The 21,491-nt window shown below is 34.5% G+C and overlaps 1 protein-coding gene across 2 annotated transcripts in view; it reads left to right on the top strand.

Moving 5' to 3' along the window:
* The window catches only part of TMTC3 (transmembrane O-mannosyltransferase targeting cadherins 3), a 76,289-nt gene extending 55,363 nt beyond the window's left edge, over positions 1–20,926 (top strand). Inside the window, exons 11-14 of one of the 2 annotated variants that reach the window (XM_036018600.1) lie at positions 8,058–8,161; positions 9,385–9,554; positions 13,754–13,980; positions 16,526–20,926. In XM_036018600.1, the coding sequence (XP_035874493.1) occupies positions 8,058–8,161; positions 9,385–9,554; positions 13,754–13,980; positions 16,526–17,340 (1,316 nt within the window). In that variant the 3' untranslated portion in view covers positions 17,341–20,926. The remainder of the gene's footprint in view (positions 1–8,057; positions 8,162–9,384; positions 9,555–13,753; positions 13,981–16,525) is intronic. The other variant, XM_028532094.2, reaches the window with a different exon arrangement.
* Positions 20,927–21,491: the final 565 nt, after the last annotated feature.

Here is a 21,491-nt window from a genome sequence, read left to right as displayed (position 1 = left end):
CCCTTTTTTTGGATTCTTTTTTCGGATTCTTTTTTCCTCTTGTTGTTCTGATTGGTTGTTTTTGCTTCCTGCTGTTCGAAGTCATTGATTTGATTCTTGACTTCATCCACTCTACTGTTATTTCCCTGTAAATTGTTCTTTATTTTAATTAGTGTTTCCTTTGTTTCTGACTGGATCTTTTTTATGCTGCTGAGGTCGTCACTAAGTTCCTTGAGCATCCTTATAAACTGTCTTTTGAACTCTGCATCTGGTAGATTGCTTATCTCCATTTTGTTTATTTATTTTTCTTGTTTTGATCTTTTCTTTCATTTGGCCCATGTTTCTTTGTCTCCATTTTGGCAGCCTCCCTGTGTTTGTTTCTATGTATGAAGTAGAGCTGCTATGACTCTTATGTCTTGGTAGTGTGGCCGAATATAATAGATGTCCTATGGAATTCAGTGGCACAACCTCCCTTGTCACCCAAGTTGAGTACTCGAGGTGAGCCCTTCATGTGGGCTGAGTACACCCCCCTCGTGTTTTGAGCCTTGGTTGCTGTTGTTAGGTCAGTGGGAGCGATTTACCCAGTCCAGTCAGCTACAAGGACTGGCTGTGACCACTGACCACTAACCTCAGCCCTCTGAGGAGGATCGGCTGTGCAGGGGTAGGGAGGTGGTGTTCTGACGTGGTCTGTAGTTGTCCACTGGATGTGCAGGCTCTGAGGTTCCTTGGGCCATGTCGGCCGAGGTCAGCCCCCACCTGTGTTCTGCCCAGGGCCACCTTGACTGAGACATAAAGCAACCTGAGATGGCTGTTACCTACCTGTGCTGGGTTTAGAGATTCCTAGGTGAGGCCAAGCTGTGAATGTAGGCTGGCTGCTGCTATTGCCTGTCCTGGGGCCCCTTCACTGTTGCTTGAGAGAATTTAGGAAGTTGTGAAGCATGAGTCTTGACCAGCCATTCATATGGAAAAGTCATGGTTGTCAGACTGGATGGACTATAATTTGAGTGGGACAGAGAGTCTCAGGGGATCTCCAGAGCAGGGCAAACAGTGTTAGCCAGGTTGATGGAGTCTCATGTTTAGTACCTTCCTGCCGGCTCTGTGGTTCCATGTTGGGGAGGGCTCAGAAAAGAGACAGTGGCTTCTGCTCGCATTTCTGTCTGGGAGAAAGTTATCCCCCAGCTACCCACTTAATCCCAGACACTTCAGTTCCTCCCTGTATGCCACTTCTGTCTTCCAAGCTGCTACCCCAGTGCTAGAGCTCAGAGGCAGTAAGTCTGAGTAAGTCCATGGGTTCTTTAAGAGGAACTGCTTGAGACTATAGAAGTTTCTTCCACTGACTCCATCCCCACTGGTTTGTGAGCCAGAAGTTATAGGGACTTACTTTTCTGTCACTGGAACCCTGGGCTGGGAGACCTGGTATGGGGCTGGGAGTCCTTGCTCCCAAATTTTTATCTACCACACATGGGTGTGGGACCAGCCCATTCCAGATCGCCTCTCCTTTATCAGTTTGGATAGATGTGGTTTCTTTAATTTCATAGTTGTCAGACTTCTATTCAACTCAATTTCTGATGGTTCTGAGTGATGGTTGTTCTGTATTGTAGTTGTAGTTTTGATGTCGTTGTGTGAGGAGGCAAGCCGTGTTTACTTATGCCGCCATTTTGACCAGTAGTTGTCCTTCAATTTGTTTTTTATTTTAAAGTGGGAGAAACAAGCATATGTGCAACTAACCCATTAAATCTAGTAGAAGTAATAGTTCAAGGTGAGGGCATGAATTACTGGCTCAGTGTCCTTGAATGAATGAGTAGAAATAATTGGGATCTGGTGCACAGGTTGAGGACTTCATTTAGTTGTAGAACCAATAGTTAACCTGTGCTAACAGTGAAGACAGGTGTATGGGTGTGGATATGGGCAGGTGAATATATGACATGCAGAAAGTTTCTGGAAGTTTCCCTTCATTTTCTTCTTTTTTTCTCAGTAAAATAGGAAAACAAAATCATCAAGAAAGAGTGGGAAATGTTGGAGATCTAAGAATAGGTGAAGGTGTAGCAGGGGTGTCCAACCTTTTGGCGTCTCTGGGCCAGACAGGAAGAAGAGTTGTTTTGTGCTACAAATTAAATATACAAACACTAATGAAAACCAGTGAACAAAAAGAAAGGTTTTAAGTAAATTTACGATTTTGTGTTGGGCCACGTGCAGCCTATAGGCCGGGATACCCCTGGAAGCAGTTTTCTGTGTTAGTACTTCACAAACTTTAGTGTGCCTAAGAATCACTTGGAGATCTTGTTATGTATGGTACTTTTCTGACATATACAATTTCTGCATCTCTAATCATTTCACAGGTGATGCTTAGCCCATACATCACACTTTAAGAAACAAAGACCTAGGAAATTGTGGTATGACAGTCAAGCAGCTCTAACACCCTACTTAGGTTAGGAATACTTAAAATTAAACCAGTTGATGTGGTTATGTGTTTGTCTCCCACTGCTTTACAGCTTCAGTGGTATAGGCATGGAGAATTTAACAGGATTAGGGTTTTGCCATGTATTGCTGAACAAGAGTGGGATAAGGGAATGATTGTATCATTGGGACACAGAATCTGGTTAAGAAGCAATGTGAGGGAGAATGAGGTAATGGAGGAAAGAAAGATGATAGATAGGATCAGTGATTTATAGACCTAAAAATTTGTTGGTGTCCAAATAGAGTGTACCTATAGTATAACTATTTTTCAATAGGAATGCTGTTCAAGTGTGCAGAACTGTATTTCAGGATATGTACCAAATGTGACCCCCACGTATCAAATGCCATCACTAATTTCCATTTAGAATGATGACCAAAAAGTATCCCCAACACACACATTTCTAAATGTCCTTGGAGTGGTAGGGAGTGGTGGGCGCTGTCCTTTATTTTTCTATTAATATGTGACTATGGCCGATAAAGTAACTAAAGGAAAATGGAAGTGAAAATTATTGGAAGAAAAGACATCAAAGCCACCTAGAAGATTCATCTGTGTGGATTCTGAAATCGTTAAGAATTTTGACAACGATAATGTTGGAGAGAATGACAAGGGGCCAGGAGTTGTGACCCAAATGTGGTGGGGTAGTGGATAATATAGTCTAATGAACTGAAATTTAGAGATGATAGCTTTTAAGGAGTAGACACAGTATAAAAGAATATAGACACCACTTGGAAAAGCCACAGTATAAACTATGTCCCCAAGGCAAAGCCAAATTTCAATTAGGGAAAGGTGAAGAGACATTTGTGGAAATATTAACTAATTGATAGTCTAGTTATCCAACTGTGTCACCCCTAACTCTTTATATAGTTTAGTTCTCAAAATATAGGGTACATATCTTGGGTTACCTCACCTCTTTGCTTTTTTTTTTTTTTTTTTTAGATTTTAATTTATTTACTTTTAGACAGAAGGGAAAGGAGGGGAAACATCAATGTGTGGTTGCCTCTCTTGTTCCCCCACAACAAGGACCTGGCCTGTAACTCAGGCGTGTGCCCTGACTGGGAATCAAACCGGCAATCCTCAGGTTCACAGACTGGCACTCAATACACTGAGCCATACCAGCCAGGGCACCTCTGCTTCTTTGAGCCTAGAATTCCTTGCTTCTCCCATCTTTCCCATCCACCGTGGACTATATCCTACACATCTTTTATAACCCATCTCACAAGGCTTCTTTTCTTTAAAAAAAAAAAAAAAAAAAAAAAAAAAACAACCTCTTGTATTTCCAGTTAGAAACAAATATTTCTCATCTTTAAAACTTTTTACAACTTCTGCATTTTTCTTATATTTGTAATTTTCTATATAGTACTACATCATATTTATTTCTTTATCACAGTCATTTATTTATGTTTAGTACAGTCTTATAGTCAACAGTCACTACTGTGGTAGTTTCAATTTATTGGTTTGTAAAATATTTCAAATTCCTTCTAGGAAATTTTGAAAAGTAAAATGTCTTGATGTCAGACACACAGCGACTTCAAGACTTAAAAGATGTTCCTTAAGCCCCTTCAGCATTATCTTTCTCATTTCTAAATTGGAGGTTTCAAATTTTTTTTCATTGCGTTGTTGTAAAGACTAAATTAAATGGTATAAATATGCATGTTTAGTTTTATCTAATGAATAGTGTTGCCCATATCACACATGTTAATGGAAACTGTGACATCCATATCACAGGATGTTGCCAAGTGTAGGCACTCAATTTTAAAATAGTTCCTCTTTCATTGTCAGTCATTAGATTTTGCTGTTTATGAAATACTTGCTGAATCTGTCTCCTTTAGTATGACTTCCCTATCATACTTTCAAAATTGTTTCTAATAAGCCATGGACTAGGAAAACTGGTAAACCAATTTATTACAATTTATTATGAAAAAGTACATGAACTCAGAAACATCAAATTTGACATTCAGAAACTTCTCTGAATTATTCTTTGTTTTTCAGCTATGTTCTTTGAAGATAGATTTGACAAATGAAATGACACATAGGAAGGGGAGTAAGGAGTCCTTTTTCGTACCTGTTGCATATGCAGATCTAGACTTACAATTCTGGAGATAAGGAGAGTGGTTAGCGCTAGAGATCAAAACTTGGAGTAACAAACGTAAAGATGCTATTTAAAACCCTGGAACAGTACAGCATCACAGTAAAGTAGGAGTGCTTAACACTGTAAAGTTAACTGTTAAAAAATCAGTCTTTTTTCACTTAACCAGAATAAGAATGTAAACTATACCATAATCTTTGACTATGCAATATGCGTGTCATGTTAAATGAATAGCTGAATGCTTTTTGTTTGTTTGGTGGTTACAAGTATTTTAAAAAATCCCCAACTCAACAGAGAGAATATTTTCGCAATTAGAATTACAGTTTCCATAATACCTTTACAAGACAAGGATAGATTTTACCCAAGGAACCCCAGAATTCTCCAAGGTTTGTTTTTGCCATAAAGTCAATGATTTCATTTTTATCTAACCCAGATCTTTGAAGCTGTTTATATTAGAATCATGTACCTGTTATTTAACTTGGGTGCAATCAAAATGGAAATAGCTGACTTTTAAAGAGTTTTTAGGAGTTCCCAGATATTTATGAATTTACCTTTTTAAATGCATTGACAGACAATTTTTGGATAGGAAGTATTGGAAAGCAACATATAACATCTGTCTAGAAGGTATCCAGCCATGTAATATGAAAAATAGAGACATTTATTGAAGAAGATACAAGCAAGACTCAAGAAACATTGTATATAGGACAATAATGCCTCAGTCCTCTTCAAAGTAGGCACCTGGAGACCTCACACACTTTTCCCAATTGCCATCAGCTGCCCTGTTATGTTTTCCTGAATCTCATCAACGGTCTGAAGTCTCTTCCCATTCAAAGGTTATTTTAGTTTTGATTTATTTTAGTTTGATTTAGTTATTTTAGATTTAATAGTTGGCCAAAAAACTGCAGGAGACATGATGCATTAGCAGGCACATTGTCATGATGAAGCTACCAATCACCAGTTGCCCGTAGCTGCTGCCTTCTGAATCTGAATAGTTTCCATAGAGGAATGTTCAAGCTTAATGCAAAATTTGATGCAGACTCATTGTTCTACTTGCTCAGTCACTTTGAATGTGATGGACACACAGTACACATGCTCACTCAATGGTATCTGCCGCCCCACTGAGTAGTACAGGGAAGTCGTCATTGTTCATACATGTGCATTTCAGTCCACTCTCCTTGGCTGCCAGGCTACATTGATGTTGTGCAAACCATTCTCCTTATATTAATAATGGCTGCACTTTTTCTGGACAGACCTCTATATGCCCCGGTTGTCAGTGTGGGAATACTCAACTTCACTGTTGGTGGCTGAAGAATTATTGGGCACAGAGTTGCCTAATACTTGCCAGTCCTCGTTTTCATTGAATGAAGCAGACCGCTAGATTCATGCTCTTGTTGTCTTAAATAGCATACTCCTAATAGCAGGATTGTTCTTTGAAGTTCTGTAGCTTTTTAGTCATTTAAATGTCATTGATTTTTATATCTTGCTTGCTTTTCTCAAATCTAATTTTTTTCAAATCTAATTTTGCCTTACTGGTAATGCTATTTCCTCCTTTGCAATCCTAAAACTTTGTAACGTATGTCTGTCATTTTATGAGCTGTATTAGGTAATTCTTTCATTGCTAAAGGCTATTTAATTGCTACCTTTATTCTTTGAGAAAGTGGGCCTACATGCTGTAGTGTCTGAAATCTTCATTGATGACAATATCTCCCTTCCATCATTCCAAGATCCTGATTCCATCAGGTTGCTATTTGCCTAGTTTTTCATCCACATAAAAGGTTATCACCTTTTTAAAGATTGGTTGGAACTAATTTCAGTAACATTTTAATTACTTAGTCGACGTAATTACACTTTTATTTATCTGAACTTTAATTATTCGGGTTTTATATGTTCTTAGTTTTTCCTAATTAAATTTCTGATCTCTGTAGTAAATGGTATAAATTTATCTGATGTTTTTTTAAAAAATGAAACTATATAGATCAAAGACTTGGTAGTGCAGTGAATGTCCACCTTGGCTCACATCCAAATTGCCTTTTAAACTTTTTAAAAACATTTTTGCAGATGCTATTCCTAAAGATTCTATTTTGGTAGAACTGGCTGGACCTAAGGTACAAATTTTTTAAAATATTTTATTTATTTATTTTTTTAGGGAGGGAATGGAGGGAGAAAGAGAGAGAGAGAGAAACATCAATGTGCGATTGCTGGGGGCCATGGCCTGCAACCCAGGCATATGCCCTGGCTGGGAATCGAACCTGCGACACTTTGGTTCGCAGCCTGAGCTCAATCCACTGAGCTACGCCAACCAGGGGTTGGCACCAATTTTTAAGAGCAGTCAGGATCGAAAATAGTTAGCCTAAGCTTTTTTTTTTTTTTTTTTGCTTGACCCTGCCCTCTCCGAGACTCCTCCCCCATTGGATTTAGCAATACACCTAAAAACAGAAATCAACCTCCTTTCCCCAGTCTTGTCCCCTAATTCTCTGATTAAACTGTACTGCTTTCATCAGTTTTGGTGCAGTGCACACAATTGCCAGACTGAAACATTCTGTGGCAAGATCTTAGGACTGTTACTCTCCTCCTAGGGGAATACCTAAGATATATGCTTGACCCCTATGTGTCTTGGGAGTTGCAGGCAGAGGCCTCTTCCACAATTGCAAAATCATCGGTGTCACAGGCAAGTAGTAATCAGAATTCGAAACCTTGTCATTTCTGTTAGAGATTCATGTTGGGTATAATTTGTCTAACTTAAGATTTTCTCCCTTCTGTCTACCTTTATTCCAGACCTTTGAAATATATATTGGAAAATGTATCTTAAACCCTCACATCTTTCTTATTTTAATTGTATATTTTTTCCATATCAGAAAATGAGACAAAATGTTGGTATTAACACAACCTTTTAAAAGTTTTAAATAAATTATATAGGAATTTATCATCATTTAAGAGAGAGGCTATTAATAGTCCTGCCATCCCATTTATACTTGCATTTCAACCACATTCAAAAAAATTTTAGAAAATAAAATCACAGAGTTTTTTATATCTCCTTGCTCCCATTCCATCATGGGTACATATTTATTATATATAACACTGGGAATAATTCTGGGGATTACGATGGTCCTTCTTACTTGTATATTGTTTTTACTTTAGAGTTCAGCCATACTTTTTGAGTACATTCCAAAGCTGTGAGCTTAAGGAAATGGAAGCAAGCCTTAGTATAGTATATTATAATATAGTCAAGAAAAATGATACAAACTTCTTCATTGCTTCTATTTCTTTTCTTTCATGTCTTAATTTGTCAAGGGACCATTCAAATAGTTTTTTCCATGTTATGTGTGTATTTATGTCTCTACAGTACTTTATTCAATAATTTGCTACTGTGGCATTGGTCATAAATTATACCAAGTTGTATTAGAAGAACTTGGAGGAAGAATGCCTGCTTTTGCATTTTCACCATGTTTTTGTTGCTAGAAAATGTCCTCTTAGTAATTTACATTGAATTCTATTTAGTATATTTGTCAACAAATAGGTTTTTTTTAATTGTAGATGATATTGGTGCCCACATGAATGTAGGAAGAACTTATAAAAATTTAAATAGAACCAAAGAAGCTGAAGAATCTTATATGACGGCTAAGTCATTGATGCCTCAAGTAAGTTGTCATAATTTATTCCTGTTGCGTCATGTCTACTAAATATCCATATTGAATAAAAATTATCTAGATGTAAAAGTCCTTACCTTTTCTTCAATTTATAAGGTGTCTGATGAACCATTTCTTTAATACAAGTTTTATAAGGATTACATTTTTCTAGCTGAATTAAATTTTTTATATAGTCTATTAAAACTAAATTCATAAAGTTATGAGTTTTTGATACTCTTCGTTATAAGTTATTGATGAGTTAAACTACTTTAAATGAAGAGAATTGTACATTAGGCACTAAATCCAGAATTATCCCTATCAAAAAATAAATGAATAATACAAAGTGATACGTCTCTGTTGCTATATTGTGTCCATTAGTTGTTGTAATGACACAAGTACAAGATTCACTTGATATCACAATATGTCATCAAAGTTGGAAAATATGATCTTGCCCTTGATGAGCTTAGCGGCATCATTGGAAAAGATAGTTTTCCCTGGGCTACAGTTTTCTCAATTATAGTGTATATTATACTATAGAATAATAGTAATAGTAATATGAAAATGAATAGTTTGATAAATGACTTGAAAACAAAGTTGGACCACCTGATATCTTAAGAATTCATTTCTCATACTCTAGAGTTAAACTGTATGCAATACAGATTTTTGTCAGTATTCTGTTCATTGAAAATTTGGGTCCATATGTATTATATGTAATAACCTTTACTTACTCTGAATAGTCAATTAATAAGATAATTTTACTTCCTTATTCCCAGAAAAATGAGGTTTTAGTATAACTATGAAATAAAATTAACTATCTTATTGTCACAACTAGAAATATTTTGCTGACAATGTGAAAGTTAACATGGTTTAACAAATACACTAGACAGAGAAAGGGGAGTTCTGAGTTCTGTTTCTCATCTGATGTAAACATACTGAGACTTTAGCCTCTAAAAGTCCTGATATATGTGACTTCATAAAGTGATACATATAAGTTAAAAGTTAATCATATTCTATTGAGCTGGCATGAATGAAAAAACTATAACCTTTAGTGCAAGAAAATACCTACATGTTATGACTACAAATGTTTTCACATTTTTATGATTTATTTTAATATAGTAGTAAAACTAACAGCATTATCTTTTTATGCTCTGTATATGTTTTAAATAAACTAGTAGGCCTACTTACTTCTCACTTTCATTTGGTAATGAAATATCAATTATGAAAATGCCTAACAGATTATTCCTGGTAAAAAATATGCAGCCAGAATTGCCCCTAACCACCTAAACGTTTATATTAATCTGGCCAACCTGATCCGGGCAAATGAGTCCCGACTGGAAGAAGCAGATCAGCTTTATCGACAAGCTATAAGCATGAGACCTGACTTCAAGCAGGCTTATATCAGCAGGTACTGTAGTTCACTGTAAGCTATTGTTACAGAAGATTGAAGTTGTGTCTGCATGTTACATTTTGACTATTTTGACTAAATTAGGTTTTTCCCCCTCAGTAATCTTACTTGCAACTGACAACATAGAAACATACCCCATTAGACTAGCAGTCAAATTTACTTGATTTGATTTGAAATTGACAAGGACACTCATAACTTATATTAGCAAATTTTAGGTTTTGTATGAAAGAAAGGTTAAAAGAAGTTCCTTAGATTTATTTGCTTATCACCAAATTCATTTTATTTAAAACACCTGAAACTACCTGGCTGGCCTAGCTCAGTGGATTGAGCGCGGGCTGGGAACCAAAGTGTCCCAGGTTCTATTCCCAGCCAGGGTAAATTCCTGGGTTGCAGGCCATAACCCCCAGCAACCGCATATTGATGTTTCTCTCTCTCTCTCCCTCCCTTCCCTCCCTAAAAATAATAAATAAAATCTTTAAAAAAAAAAAAAAACACCTGAAACTTATATTTTTAATAAGTAATTCTAATATCCAACTCTCAGGAGCTTTCTTAAATAAGTACTGAGAATTAACTGGTCATTGATGCCTTTACCACAAAGAAACATTTCAGTTGTCAATAAAAATAGATTTTGACAACTAGAATAGAGGCAAGAGATAAAGGGAAAGAAGGGGGAGGGTCTAGTCAAGAAACATGCGTAAACGACACGTGGACAACAGATGGGGGGGTTGACTGGGAGCTGAGGGTGGGGTAGAGTAATGGGGGGGGACTGGGACAACTGTAGTTGAGTGACAATTTAAAAAATAGATTATTATGAAAAATAAACTTTTGGTGTCACATTTTAGAACTTGATATATGTATTTTCCCATGTTAGTGTTATCGTTTATGTTATACTTGAGGAAAATAGTGTGTTAAACTGTTTTGTGCCAAGCCCAAAAACCTAATAATCGTAATTTATGACATTCATTGTTTCTATACAGAAAATGCATTCAGAATTTAGTAAGTTTTTGATCTCGTCATTAGTTGGAGGCCATCTTTGTTCATCCTTATCTAGTACTTGTTGAAATTCACTAGGTTTAGTGGGGTTGCGTCTGTAAATAAAACCTGTCATGGGTTAATACATAAAGAATGATTCAACAGTGTCTGCATAAAGAGATAACATTTTGGACAAATACTCATTCTAGAAGTTCCCTAATCAAGAATATTAATAGTTGTTCATTTGATTTCATTCCTATTCTGATAATTTAGGAAAGAACAGTAATAAAAATACTCTAGAATCATTACTTAAATTGATTTGCATATATGTAATTAATTAAAGTGATGTTTTAAACTCTCTAACAGGAGATAGAACCATAATAGAAAGTTTCTAAAATAGTTTTGAAATCGTAATCTGCAGTTCCAGAAGAGTTTCTTCAAAGATATCAGCAGGTGGCACTAGTGCCCTGTCCACCCTACTTGGTCAGGTTTATTTTAACTTTTTCTTTCCCCAATGAATGGTCATTTTATAAAAATACATTGAAAATAAAATTAATATAAGAAGAGTTAAAATTTTTCTAATGTTCTACTTTTCATATAGTAAGACTTCTAACAGATTAAAATACTGGAATTTCCCCATCACTACCTTTTATATTTTCTTTCTTCAAATGCTACTACCTGGTCTCCTAACAAATTGATCTCCTACTCTGGTTGCTGTCATTTTTCTGAAATAGTATATTCTGCCTCCTTTCAAGATATATTCAAAGAATATATTTTTTCTGTCTCCCTTTCTTGAGTATCTCCCCACACCTTAATCTCTAAAGTCAGGCATGCTTTTTCCTTCTTTAATAATATTTGAAAACATATCAAGCCAGATCTGCCAAACTGTGATAGTTTTTTATTAATAAACTTATTGGGGTAACATTGGTTAATAATATTATATAAATTTCAGCTGCACAAAATTATAATTCACAAGATTATGACTTGATATCTTTGTACTCTACTGTGTTACCCCCACCCAAAGTTTAGTTCCCTCCATCACCATGTATTTGACTCCCTTTACCCACTTTGCCCTCCCTGGCCCAACCTCTTTCCTCTCCACTATCAGCATTCTGTTGTTTGTATCTTAGTTTGTTTTTATTTGTTTTGTTTGTTATTTTTTATTTTAATGCCACATATGAGTGAAATCATACATTTTTTGTCCTTTTCCATCTGACTTACTTCATTTAGCATAATACTCTAAAGATTCATCCATGTTGTCACAAATGGCAATATTTTGTTTCTTTTTATGGATGAGTACTATTCCATTTTTTATATATACATATACATGTATATATGTATACATATCACATCACATCTTTATCAGTCACTTGTCATTGGACACTTAGGTTGTTTTCATATCTTCACTATTATAAATAATGATGCAATGAACATAGGGATATAGATAGCTTTATGATAAGTGTGTTCATATTTTTAGGGTAGATACTCATAAGAGGAATTGCTGGATCATATGGTAGTTTTATTTTTTTTATTGAATCTTAGTATTTTTTAATCCCTTTTTTTAAGATTTTATTTATTTATTTTTAGAGAGGGAAGGGAGGGAGATAAAGAGAGAGAGAGAGACATCAATGTGCAGTTGCTGGGGGGTCATGGCCTGCAACTCAGGCATGTGCCCTGACTGGGAATCGAACCTGCAACACTTTGGTTCGCAGCCCGCACTCAATCCACTAAGCTACGCCAGCCAGGTAGTAGTTTTATTCTTAATTTTTTGAGACACCTGTATTCTGTTTTCCATAGTGGCTGTTACCGATTTACATTCCTACAAGCAGTGTTGTGAGGGTTCCCTTTTCTCCACACCTTCAACGCTTGTTATTTCTCATCTTTTTTTATGATAACCATTCTGACAAGTATGAGATGGTATGCCATTGGGGTTTTGACTTGTCTTTCCCTAATAACTAGTGATATTGAACAACTTTTCATGCACCTATTGGCCATTTGTGTATCTTGCTTGAAAAAGTGTCTATTTAGGTCCTCTGCCCATTTATTAAACATATTTTTTGTTGTTGTGTGAGTTCTTTATATATTTTGGATATTAGCCTCTGTTGGGAAATACTGTTTGCTAATATCTTCTCCCATTCAGTTGGTTGCCTTTTCTTAGAGATGTTTTGTTTCATTTCTTTTGCTGTGCAGGAGCTTTTTAGTTTGATTTCTTTATTTTTGCTTTTATTTCTCTTGAGCTTACGGTTAAGTTTACAAAACCCCCCTGGCACCAAGGTTCCAAGTTTAGCACCTATATTTTTGTCTGTGTATTTTATTCTTTCAGGTGTTACATTCAAATCTTAAATCTATTTTGAGTCCGTTTTTGTGTATGGTGTAAGATAATAGTCTAGTTTCCTTCTTTTGCATGTAGCTCCAATTTTCCCAACACCATTTATTGAAGAGACTTTTCCTCTCTTACTGTATATTCTTGGCTCCTTTGTTGAAAGTTAGTTATCCATATAGGTGGGGGTTTATTTCTGGGCTCTCAGTTCTGTTTCATTTTTCTGTATGTTTGTTTTTCTGCCAGTACTATGCTGTTTTGTTTTTTTCAATTTCACTGTTCTAATTCACCTACCATTATAGCATACGCAATTCCTCCATGTAATTACAACTCTTTATAGTGTTCTTCTTTTTATTGGTTATATGATCGTCCCTTAGTAGGTAGATGTATCATTGTTTAATGGTTTTGAGAAACAGCATGGAGTTTGGTTCCTGAATGTGACTATTCAATTCTTCTTCCTTCCAACAGAAAATAGACACTGAGAACAATACAGAGGCAGTCAGGATACAGAATACCAAACCCAAACTGTGGTTATCAGCCATGAATCATGGCAGAATGTGGTTATCTGGGGGGGAAAGGTTGACAGAAAAGGTTAGAGAAAAAAATAAAATGTTCTTGGTTTCAACTTTGTAAGTATGGCTATCTAGAACCCATGACCACAATGCTTTTGGTTACTGTGGGTTTGTGATATAGTTTATTATAGTTTGTGATACCTTTTGCTTTGTTCTTTTTTTCTAAGTATTGCTTTGGCTACATGGTTATTTTTGAAAGAGAACTTTAAGAACCTCAGGTAAAAGGAAAAAAGAAAGCTGTGAATATATGGAAAAGCTTAAAACCTGTGAAAAATAATATCTATAAACTGGCATGGTAATGTTGTAAGTAAAGCTTGTGCTTGATTTTTCCACAGAGGAGAATTGCTTTTAAAAATGAATAAACCTTTCAAAGCGAAAGAAGCATATCTTAAAGCACTAGAGTTGGACAAAAATAATGCAGATCTTTGGTACAACTTGGCAATTGTTCATATTGAACTTAAAGAACCAAATGAAGCTCTGAAAATTTTCAATCATGCTTTACAACTAAATCCAAAGCATAAGCTAGCATTATTCAATTCTGCTATCTTAATGCAGGAATCAGGTATGTTTCCCAAACTATTTCTATATTTAAACACTTGTAATTTGAAATACAATAAAACCTTAACTTAAAATATATTACTTGTAACAGACATTTTATGAATGGATAGTTGATATCAAAACTGTATCAGAGCTCTGGCCAGCTGGTTAGAGTGTAGTCCCCACGCACCGCATTTGTGGTTCCATCCCTGTTCAGGGCATGCGCAAGAGTCAGCCAATGAATATATCAGTAAGTTTGGAACAATAAATCGGTATTTTCCTCTGTCTCTCTCTAAAAATCAAGATATTAAAAAAAACAGAGGTGAAGGGGTTAGCCAAAAAACATGTACGTATAACATGTAGACACAGACAACAGTGTGGTAACAGCCAGAGAGAAGGTAGTGCAGGGCGGGTGGATGTGTGCCAGGGGAAGAAAATGAGAACATCTGTGATAGTGTCAGCTATAAAGATAAGGAAAAAATGTTTTTAAAAACCTGTATAAATGATTTATAAGTAGAATTTTTAACATACTTAAACTTCTCAAGTAATATGCACTAACATATAAGATAATACTAATTGTTCTCATATATGTTAAGACTGATTTTGCAGGCAATCTATTAAGCAGTGTCCTTCTATTCTGTCATTGTATGCACAGAAATATATAATCTCCTATATAAATATGTTGTTCAAATAATCTGAACTTGTATAATTTTTTACATAATTATTTCTAGGGAGTTATAAGCTTTGTATGTTTTATTTCTTTAAGATTTTATTTATTTATTTTTAGAGAGAGAAGGAAGGGAGAAAGAGAGAGAGAGAGAGAAACATCAATGTGCGGTTGTTGGGGGTCATGGCCTGCAACCCAGGCATGTACCCTGACTGGTAATAGAACCTGTGACACTTTGGTTCACAGCCTGCGCTCAATCCACTGAGCTATGCCAGCCAGGGAGCTTTGTATGTTTTAGAAAAAAAATACTATTCTATCTTCCCTGGATTTCTAAGACCAAATACTTTTGGTGTTATTTTGTGTTCAATTTTTATTGCTTTCTGAGATATTCTTATAATTTCCTATAATAATATTAATTATTATAATAATTATTAATTATAATACATCGGGTTTTGATATATAGGGACTTTATTATTACTCAGAAGGCTGGGTATATGATTTATAATATTTTATGTTTGGAAAATCTATTAGATTCACTTCCTTAGTTAATTCTTAAATTTTTTTAAACTTTTGCAAAAAATGAACAGATCATAAGATCATCTTATTTAGAGAGAAGGGAAAGAAGGGAGAAAGAGAAGGTAGGCAACATCAATGTGTGGTTGCCTCTCACGCACCCCCTAGTGGGGACCTGGCCCTCAACCCAGGCATGACCAGTGACCCTTTGGTTCACACATAGAGCTAGAGCTTTGAGATTTCTTTTGCCAATCTTCTATTTAGTAGATTAGTGCAGACCTAATAGATATAATAAATACCCCAACACTATATGGCCAGCTTAGTAATTGGTCTAATATAGGAACTTAAGCCTACTGATTTATTTTCAAGTTTTCTTTATTCATCATATTGTCAAGTAAAATAATATAAGGAGGTCTTATGCCTGGTATTCAAAAAAGTATAAATTTAGAGAGCAGCTAATATTTTTGTGAAGTTAGCCAACCTTAATATTCATGAAAGGGCCCATTATCCAACATAAGATTGTATAGTTATAAGGTTTATAATTACAGAACTTGAATTTTTTGTTTTTACTTCCAATAAAGTAATCAAAGTAAACATTTATTTACTAACTCCTAATTTATATTTATAAGCTTTATATTTAAGGTATATTATACCTTTGAAACATTCTTAAGAATTTGAAGTAGCATATAAAAATCTTATTTAGCCCTGGCCAAGTAGCACAGTTGGTTACAGCATCATTCTGATATGCTAAAGTTGTGGGTTCAGTCCCTAGTCAGAACACATATAAGAAACAGCCAGTGAATGAATGAATAAATAAGTGGAACAACGCATCACTATTTCTCTCCCTCTCCTTTTCTCTCTCTAAATCAATAAATAAAATTTTAAAAAAATATATCTTATTTAGTAAGAATAAAACATTTTGTTTATCCAATAATAGTTAATATTTACTAAACATTGTTACACATATTGCATGTAACTCTAAGAAAATTCATAAGTTAACCAAGAGGAGTTAAATAACTTATTCAATGTATAAAGGCATAGTGTTAACAGAGTCAAGATTGAATACATGTCTGTTGGCACATTTCATGCCTTTTAACTCTTTATCTTTCCTCTACTACTTCCAGTTAGCTTCTAAACTGTAAGGACATATTTTGTCCCCTTTGAGGCATTCTTACTGCTTTAAAGGAAAGGAAATGAGTTATGATTTCAGTGTTTCAAACACACTCTTTACTGTGAAGACTTGAAGGTTTTGCCTTCTGTTTGATTTAGGTTCAGCAATTAGTTGTTTTGATGCTGTCATTTTATATTGTAAATAGATAAAATATGAAAGTGGTTTTTTCTCAGACTTAATTTATTTGCTAACAGTATGATTTTTTAAAATTATTCATAGGTGAGGTTAAACTCAGACCAGAAGCTAGAAAACGACTTCTAAGCTATATAAATCAAGAGCCACAAGACGCTAATGGTTATTTCAATCTGGGAATGCTTTGCATGGATGACAAAAAGGACACTGAAGCAGAGATGTGGATGAAGAAAGCCATAAAATTACAAGCTGACTTCAGAAGTGCTTTATTTAATCTGGCTCTGCTGTATTCTCAGACCGCAAGGGAATTAAGGGCTTTGCCAGTTTTAGAAGAGTTACTCAGATACTACCCTGATCATATTAAGGGTCTCATTTTAAAAGGAGACATTCTGATGAATCAAAAGAAAGATGTACATGGAGCCAAAAAATGTTTTGAAAAGATTTTGGAGCTGGATCCAAGCAATGTGCAAGGAAAACACAATCTTTGTGTTGTTTATTTTGAAGAAAAGGACTTACTAAAAGCTGAAACATGCCTGATTGAAACATTGGCATTAGCACCACATGAAGAATACATCCGACGCCATTTGAATATAGTCAGAGATAAAATTTCCTCAGCCACTTTAATAGAACAACCAATATTCCCTGCTGGTAGGACTTTAGGTGTACCAAGAGACAAAAGTAGAACTGAAAATGTAAAAGATTCGAGAAGTGAACCCAGACCCACAGAGAAAATAAAAACAAGTGATAATAAAAGTCAGTCTAAATCCAACAAACAATTAGGAGAAAATGCAGGCAAAGAGACCCCTCACAAAACAACAAAAGAAGTCAAAGAAATTGAAAAGAAAAGAGTTGCTGCTTTAAAAAGACTGGAGGAGATTGAGCGTATTTTAAATGGGGAATAACATTACTCTGTATTCTGTGACAGTGGTTTCAAAGAACTACCTGTGTCATGTGATTGCTTATGGGAGCTTTGAAAAATGGTAGAGATTCATAACAACCTCTACATAGAATCAAAATAAGATTTTTACTAAAAACCTGCCTTACCCCAGGGTATGTATTATATAAGATATGGCAGTAATTTTATGAGTTTTGGTGAATATAGCAAAAATATTCAATTATAGCTGGCCAATTTGTATCTTTTGTAATAGAAGGGAGATTCTCTCAGCAAAAGAACCTTGACTACTCTCAATTAAAAATAGTCTGGGGCCTGAATGATAACCCCTGGGGGTCCAATCCAACATTTGCTGTTTTATTCTGTGAATTCCCATTTATTAGCTGACTTCATTTTTCCTTTACCTGTTGGAATCTGGCTATAGACTAGAAACATTTATTGCATACTTTTTATTTTCAGTGAGTGACCTTCTGTTTAACCAAGAGACTTAGCCTACAAAAGAATACTGGCTTTATTTGTATTCTTTTGTTGATATTTAGAAGGAATATCAGATGAAACATGTTAAAATAAGTCATGTGACATGTGAGCTTAAGAATATATTTTCATAATTTTGCTTGTCTTTCACTCTGAATCACAATTTTTAATCAGGTAAAGTTTTTAGTGTATATAAACAACACATTTCTAATGGTGCTCATATATACTGTATTTTTTTTTAATGTACTGAGAATTTCACAGCATGAACCACATAATCACGATTATCTTTGACTTCCCAAACTACTCATGTGTTTTGGGTCAAAGTCATATTAAAAAGCCTCAATAACTATAATTTTATTTAAATTTTTGAGTTAAAACATAGTTTCTTTTATCTTAGTATTATCTCTAGTTTTATTTGAACTTCAATTTTGTTTTAAACACCTCAAGCAACCTTAAGCAACTAAACTGAGTTCTGTTTAACTGAAGGCAAACAATGTGACAAAGTTTATTTTTTAAACACTAAGTTCTTAGTATCTTGTTATGTTGTATATTTTATTAAATATTTATTTTGACTACTGAGCTTTCATAAAAATTTTAAAGCTGTTTTAATTAAGTGTGGAAAACAAATTACTTTGCATTTTCCTGTATAAGCATGTATTGTGGTTTAACCAAAATTCTTTCATTTTTGGCCTGCTGTCCAGCTTATAAAAGATAATTAGCCATAATATTGAATTAATAAATTGGTCAGTGGTTTTAGCACATTTAAACCTGAAAACTATTAGGCTAAAGAGTAGATACAAATCATATTTATTAACTTAAATTTACTATTTTTCTTGACTTAAAATGCATTTTTAAATGAACTTCATAATACTTAGTAAACTTGATTTTAACTTAAAATGTTAAAGCAAACATCTTGGGATAGTAACAAATTCCTAACTATGTAGAACTTCAAAAACTATTTCTGTTTCTTTTGAGATAACTAATATCTAATGTGTGTTTCAAAAACCATATCTCTATAACTTTTTTAAAGAAATGTTTTATAAATAGGTCACAAGAAAAGTGGTCTGCATTAAGGACTCACACTAGATTCCCTGAGGCTCTATTATAGATTACTTTTTAGGTAATTTAAAGCAAGCACTGATAGTAATGGTGGCTCATTCTTGATGTAGGAGATTATGTCAATCATTATAGCAGTACCTAATTTCAGTTCTTAAATTATGGCTTTGTGATTCCAGACACATACTGGAGAGTACCTCATATACCTCTATGACTTGAAAATGAAATCTCCAATATTCTTATGTTCTTTCCACATGTCTTTAGAAAAAAATTTCTGAGTATGATCTGTTTTGTTATAGTAGCAAGTGAGTACAGTTCAGAAAAGTAGAAGGAAAATTGTCATGACAACAGACCATAATAAAAGCTTTGAGTAATATTTTAGTAGTAAAGTTATATAAGTCTTCAAAAGATAAAAGATATATTAATGTTATCCAGATTTTTGTATAGAAAAAAGAACTTCCTCCCTATTAACACTTAGAAGAGTGCTTCCTACCATGTAGGAAGTGCTTATATATTTGAATTTTAAATAATTTATTTAAATCAAAACCAGCCTGAGTAATGAGGAATTTTTCCAAATCAATGTTTCTCAACCCTCACTTTATATTAAAATCATCTTAATATGGACCCTGTCCATAACAGTTAAATCTGAATTTTTTATGGTGGAGCTATTAAGGGCTTCTAAAGTTCTCCAGCTGATTCTAATTTGTGGTCAGGGTTAATGACCACTGCTCTAAATTCAAGAAAACTCTCTTCTCTCTCCTGTATTAACTTTTTAAGTAACTAATATAACCCAATTAAGTTTTTATGTTTTTACAGTTTTATTAAGGAATATGCTCTTCTGATAACTAGTAGAGTCCTCACATAACAGCATCAATAACTTCTTAGAAACTCCTACTTTCAGTAAAACGACATATGATGAAACCAGTTTACTACAGGTTAATTGATAAAGAGTTACTTTCCTACAGCATATTTCTGGTCACAAAAACCTCACCAAACTTCTAAATACCCAAAACACTTTTAATAATAAACATTGAAATAAATATGCTAGATACACATTTAAAAAAGATTAATGAAAACAAGTAATAGAATTTCCAAACCTTTTATTTCAGTTCAAGGTCAAGGAAGGCCAGAGCTTCTCCTAAGCAGCTCAGAGCACAGAGCAGGCACCTGTCCTGGACCAAATGCCCTCCCATCCCCCAGCTCACACACCCACACCCACTGAGACTGGACAGCGTAGACGGACACTCCAGTTAAACTACCTTGCACATCTTTGGATGTAGGAAGAAATCGAATATCTGAAGAAAACACACACAGACAGTTGTCCCACTGGGAATCAGTGTCCCCCCCCCCAACATTGTGTCATTAAAAAGGACATTGAACAAAATGTTTCTTGAAAACTTGTATTTATTCCAAGTTCCATCAAGCTTACTTACATGTCAGATGATTATTTCTTCTCTTTAAGCTCATAATAGAAATTCATCCAAGCTGTTCAGGTGAGGAAAAGGTCATAGAACTGCCTTTTGGGGAAAATAGAAGGTAGGGATATTTAGGCCAGTTCATTAACCTGTGGTTCAGAGTTGTGAGCATATGTAAATTTGGAAAAGAAAACATGGATTGTGTGCTGGTGAAGGATGTGGGTTTTAGTTCTCACTGTTTTACAAAGGAATCTATTGATACTTCCCTGGAGCTCTAGGAAAGCTTTGACAATCCCCAAGGAGCAATTAATTATGTTACCATTTCACTGCTCTCAGAAGGAAGAATTGTTTTTGATTTATTGCTCCTATATGTGTCCCTTACAAACATTCAAAATTGGGAAACTTATCTTACAATTATTTCAGTAAGTAATTTTATGAGGTTGGTGTCTTGGAGCACAAAACAAATATTTTGCAATTGTGTGTTTACTTTTATGTAAATATTTGGTATGTGAATTACACAATTTTAATAAAACCATGGTTTTCATTACATCTAATTTGAGCTTTCAACTTCATGTTACAGAATGCTTCTTTAAAGATATTTCAGTGAAAAATATTATGAAAATATATAGATTTGTATATTGATTTGTACTTCAGAAATCCATATATTTGTTGTATTTATTTTTTTAAAAAAACTTAATTATCTGCATGACTAAATAGTATTTAAAATGAGCCCCTCCAAAATGTCTGGTACCTTTGTCCAAAATTTTAACTCTTAGAAACTGTCAGTTATCCATGTTAAGAGTTCATAAGAAAGTAGTTTAAAATCGTATGAATTTTATATTACTTTGGTGTCTGTGTATACCATATTTCTCAATATTCACTATTAAATTGATACTTTATAAATTCTTAACCTGAACTGTCTTTTACTGTTAAAATGAAAAAAGACAATAAGGTATCAGATTTCTGCCCTTTCAAAAAGGAAAGCTGGCAGGTAGTTTTATTAGCAGTCGCCTAAGAAAGGCATGCGTCAGATTCATTTGTAACAGTGATACGTTTTTTAACCCTGAGTGACAGAAACTAAATTAAGAAAATGAGACAGTTAAACTTAAGCGCCAATACTATACATATGCACAATTAGACATCAGTGGAGTCAAATAATGAAGAGTCTAAGCTATAGGTCTATCTTCATTCAAACCCTGGTACCACCCTTACCAGT

Source organism: Phyllostomus discolor, chromosome 2, assembly GCF_004126475.2.
Source record: "Phyllostomus discolor isolate MPI-MPIP mPhyDis1 chromosome 2, mPhyDis1.pri.v3, whole genome shotgun sequence".
Classification (NCBI taxonomy): Eukaryota; Metazoa; Chordata; class Mammalia; order Chiroptera; family Phyllostomidae; genus Phyllostomus; species Phyllostomus discolor.
Note: the sequence above shows the minus strand (reverse complement) of the source record. Positions and strands in the feature narration are given on the sequence as shown.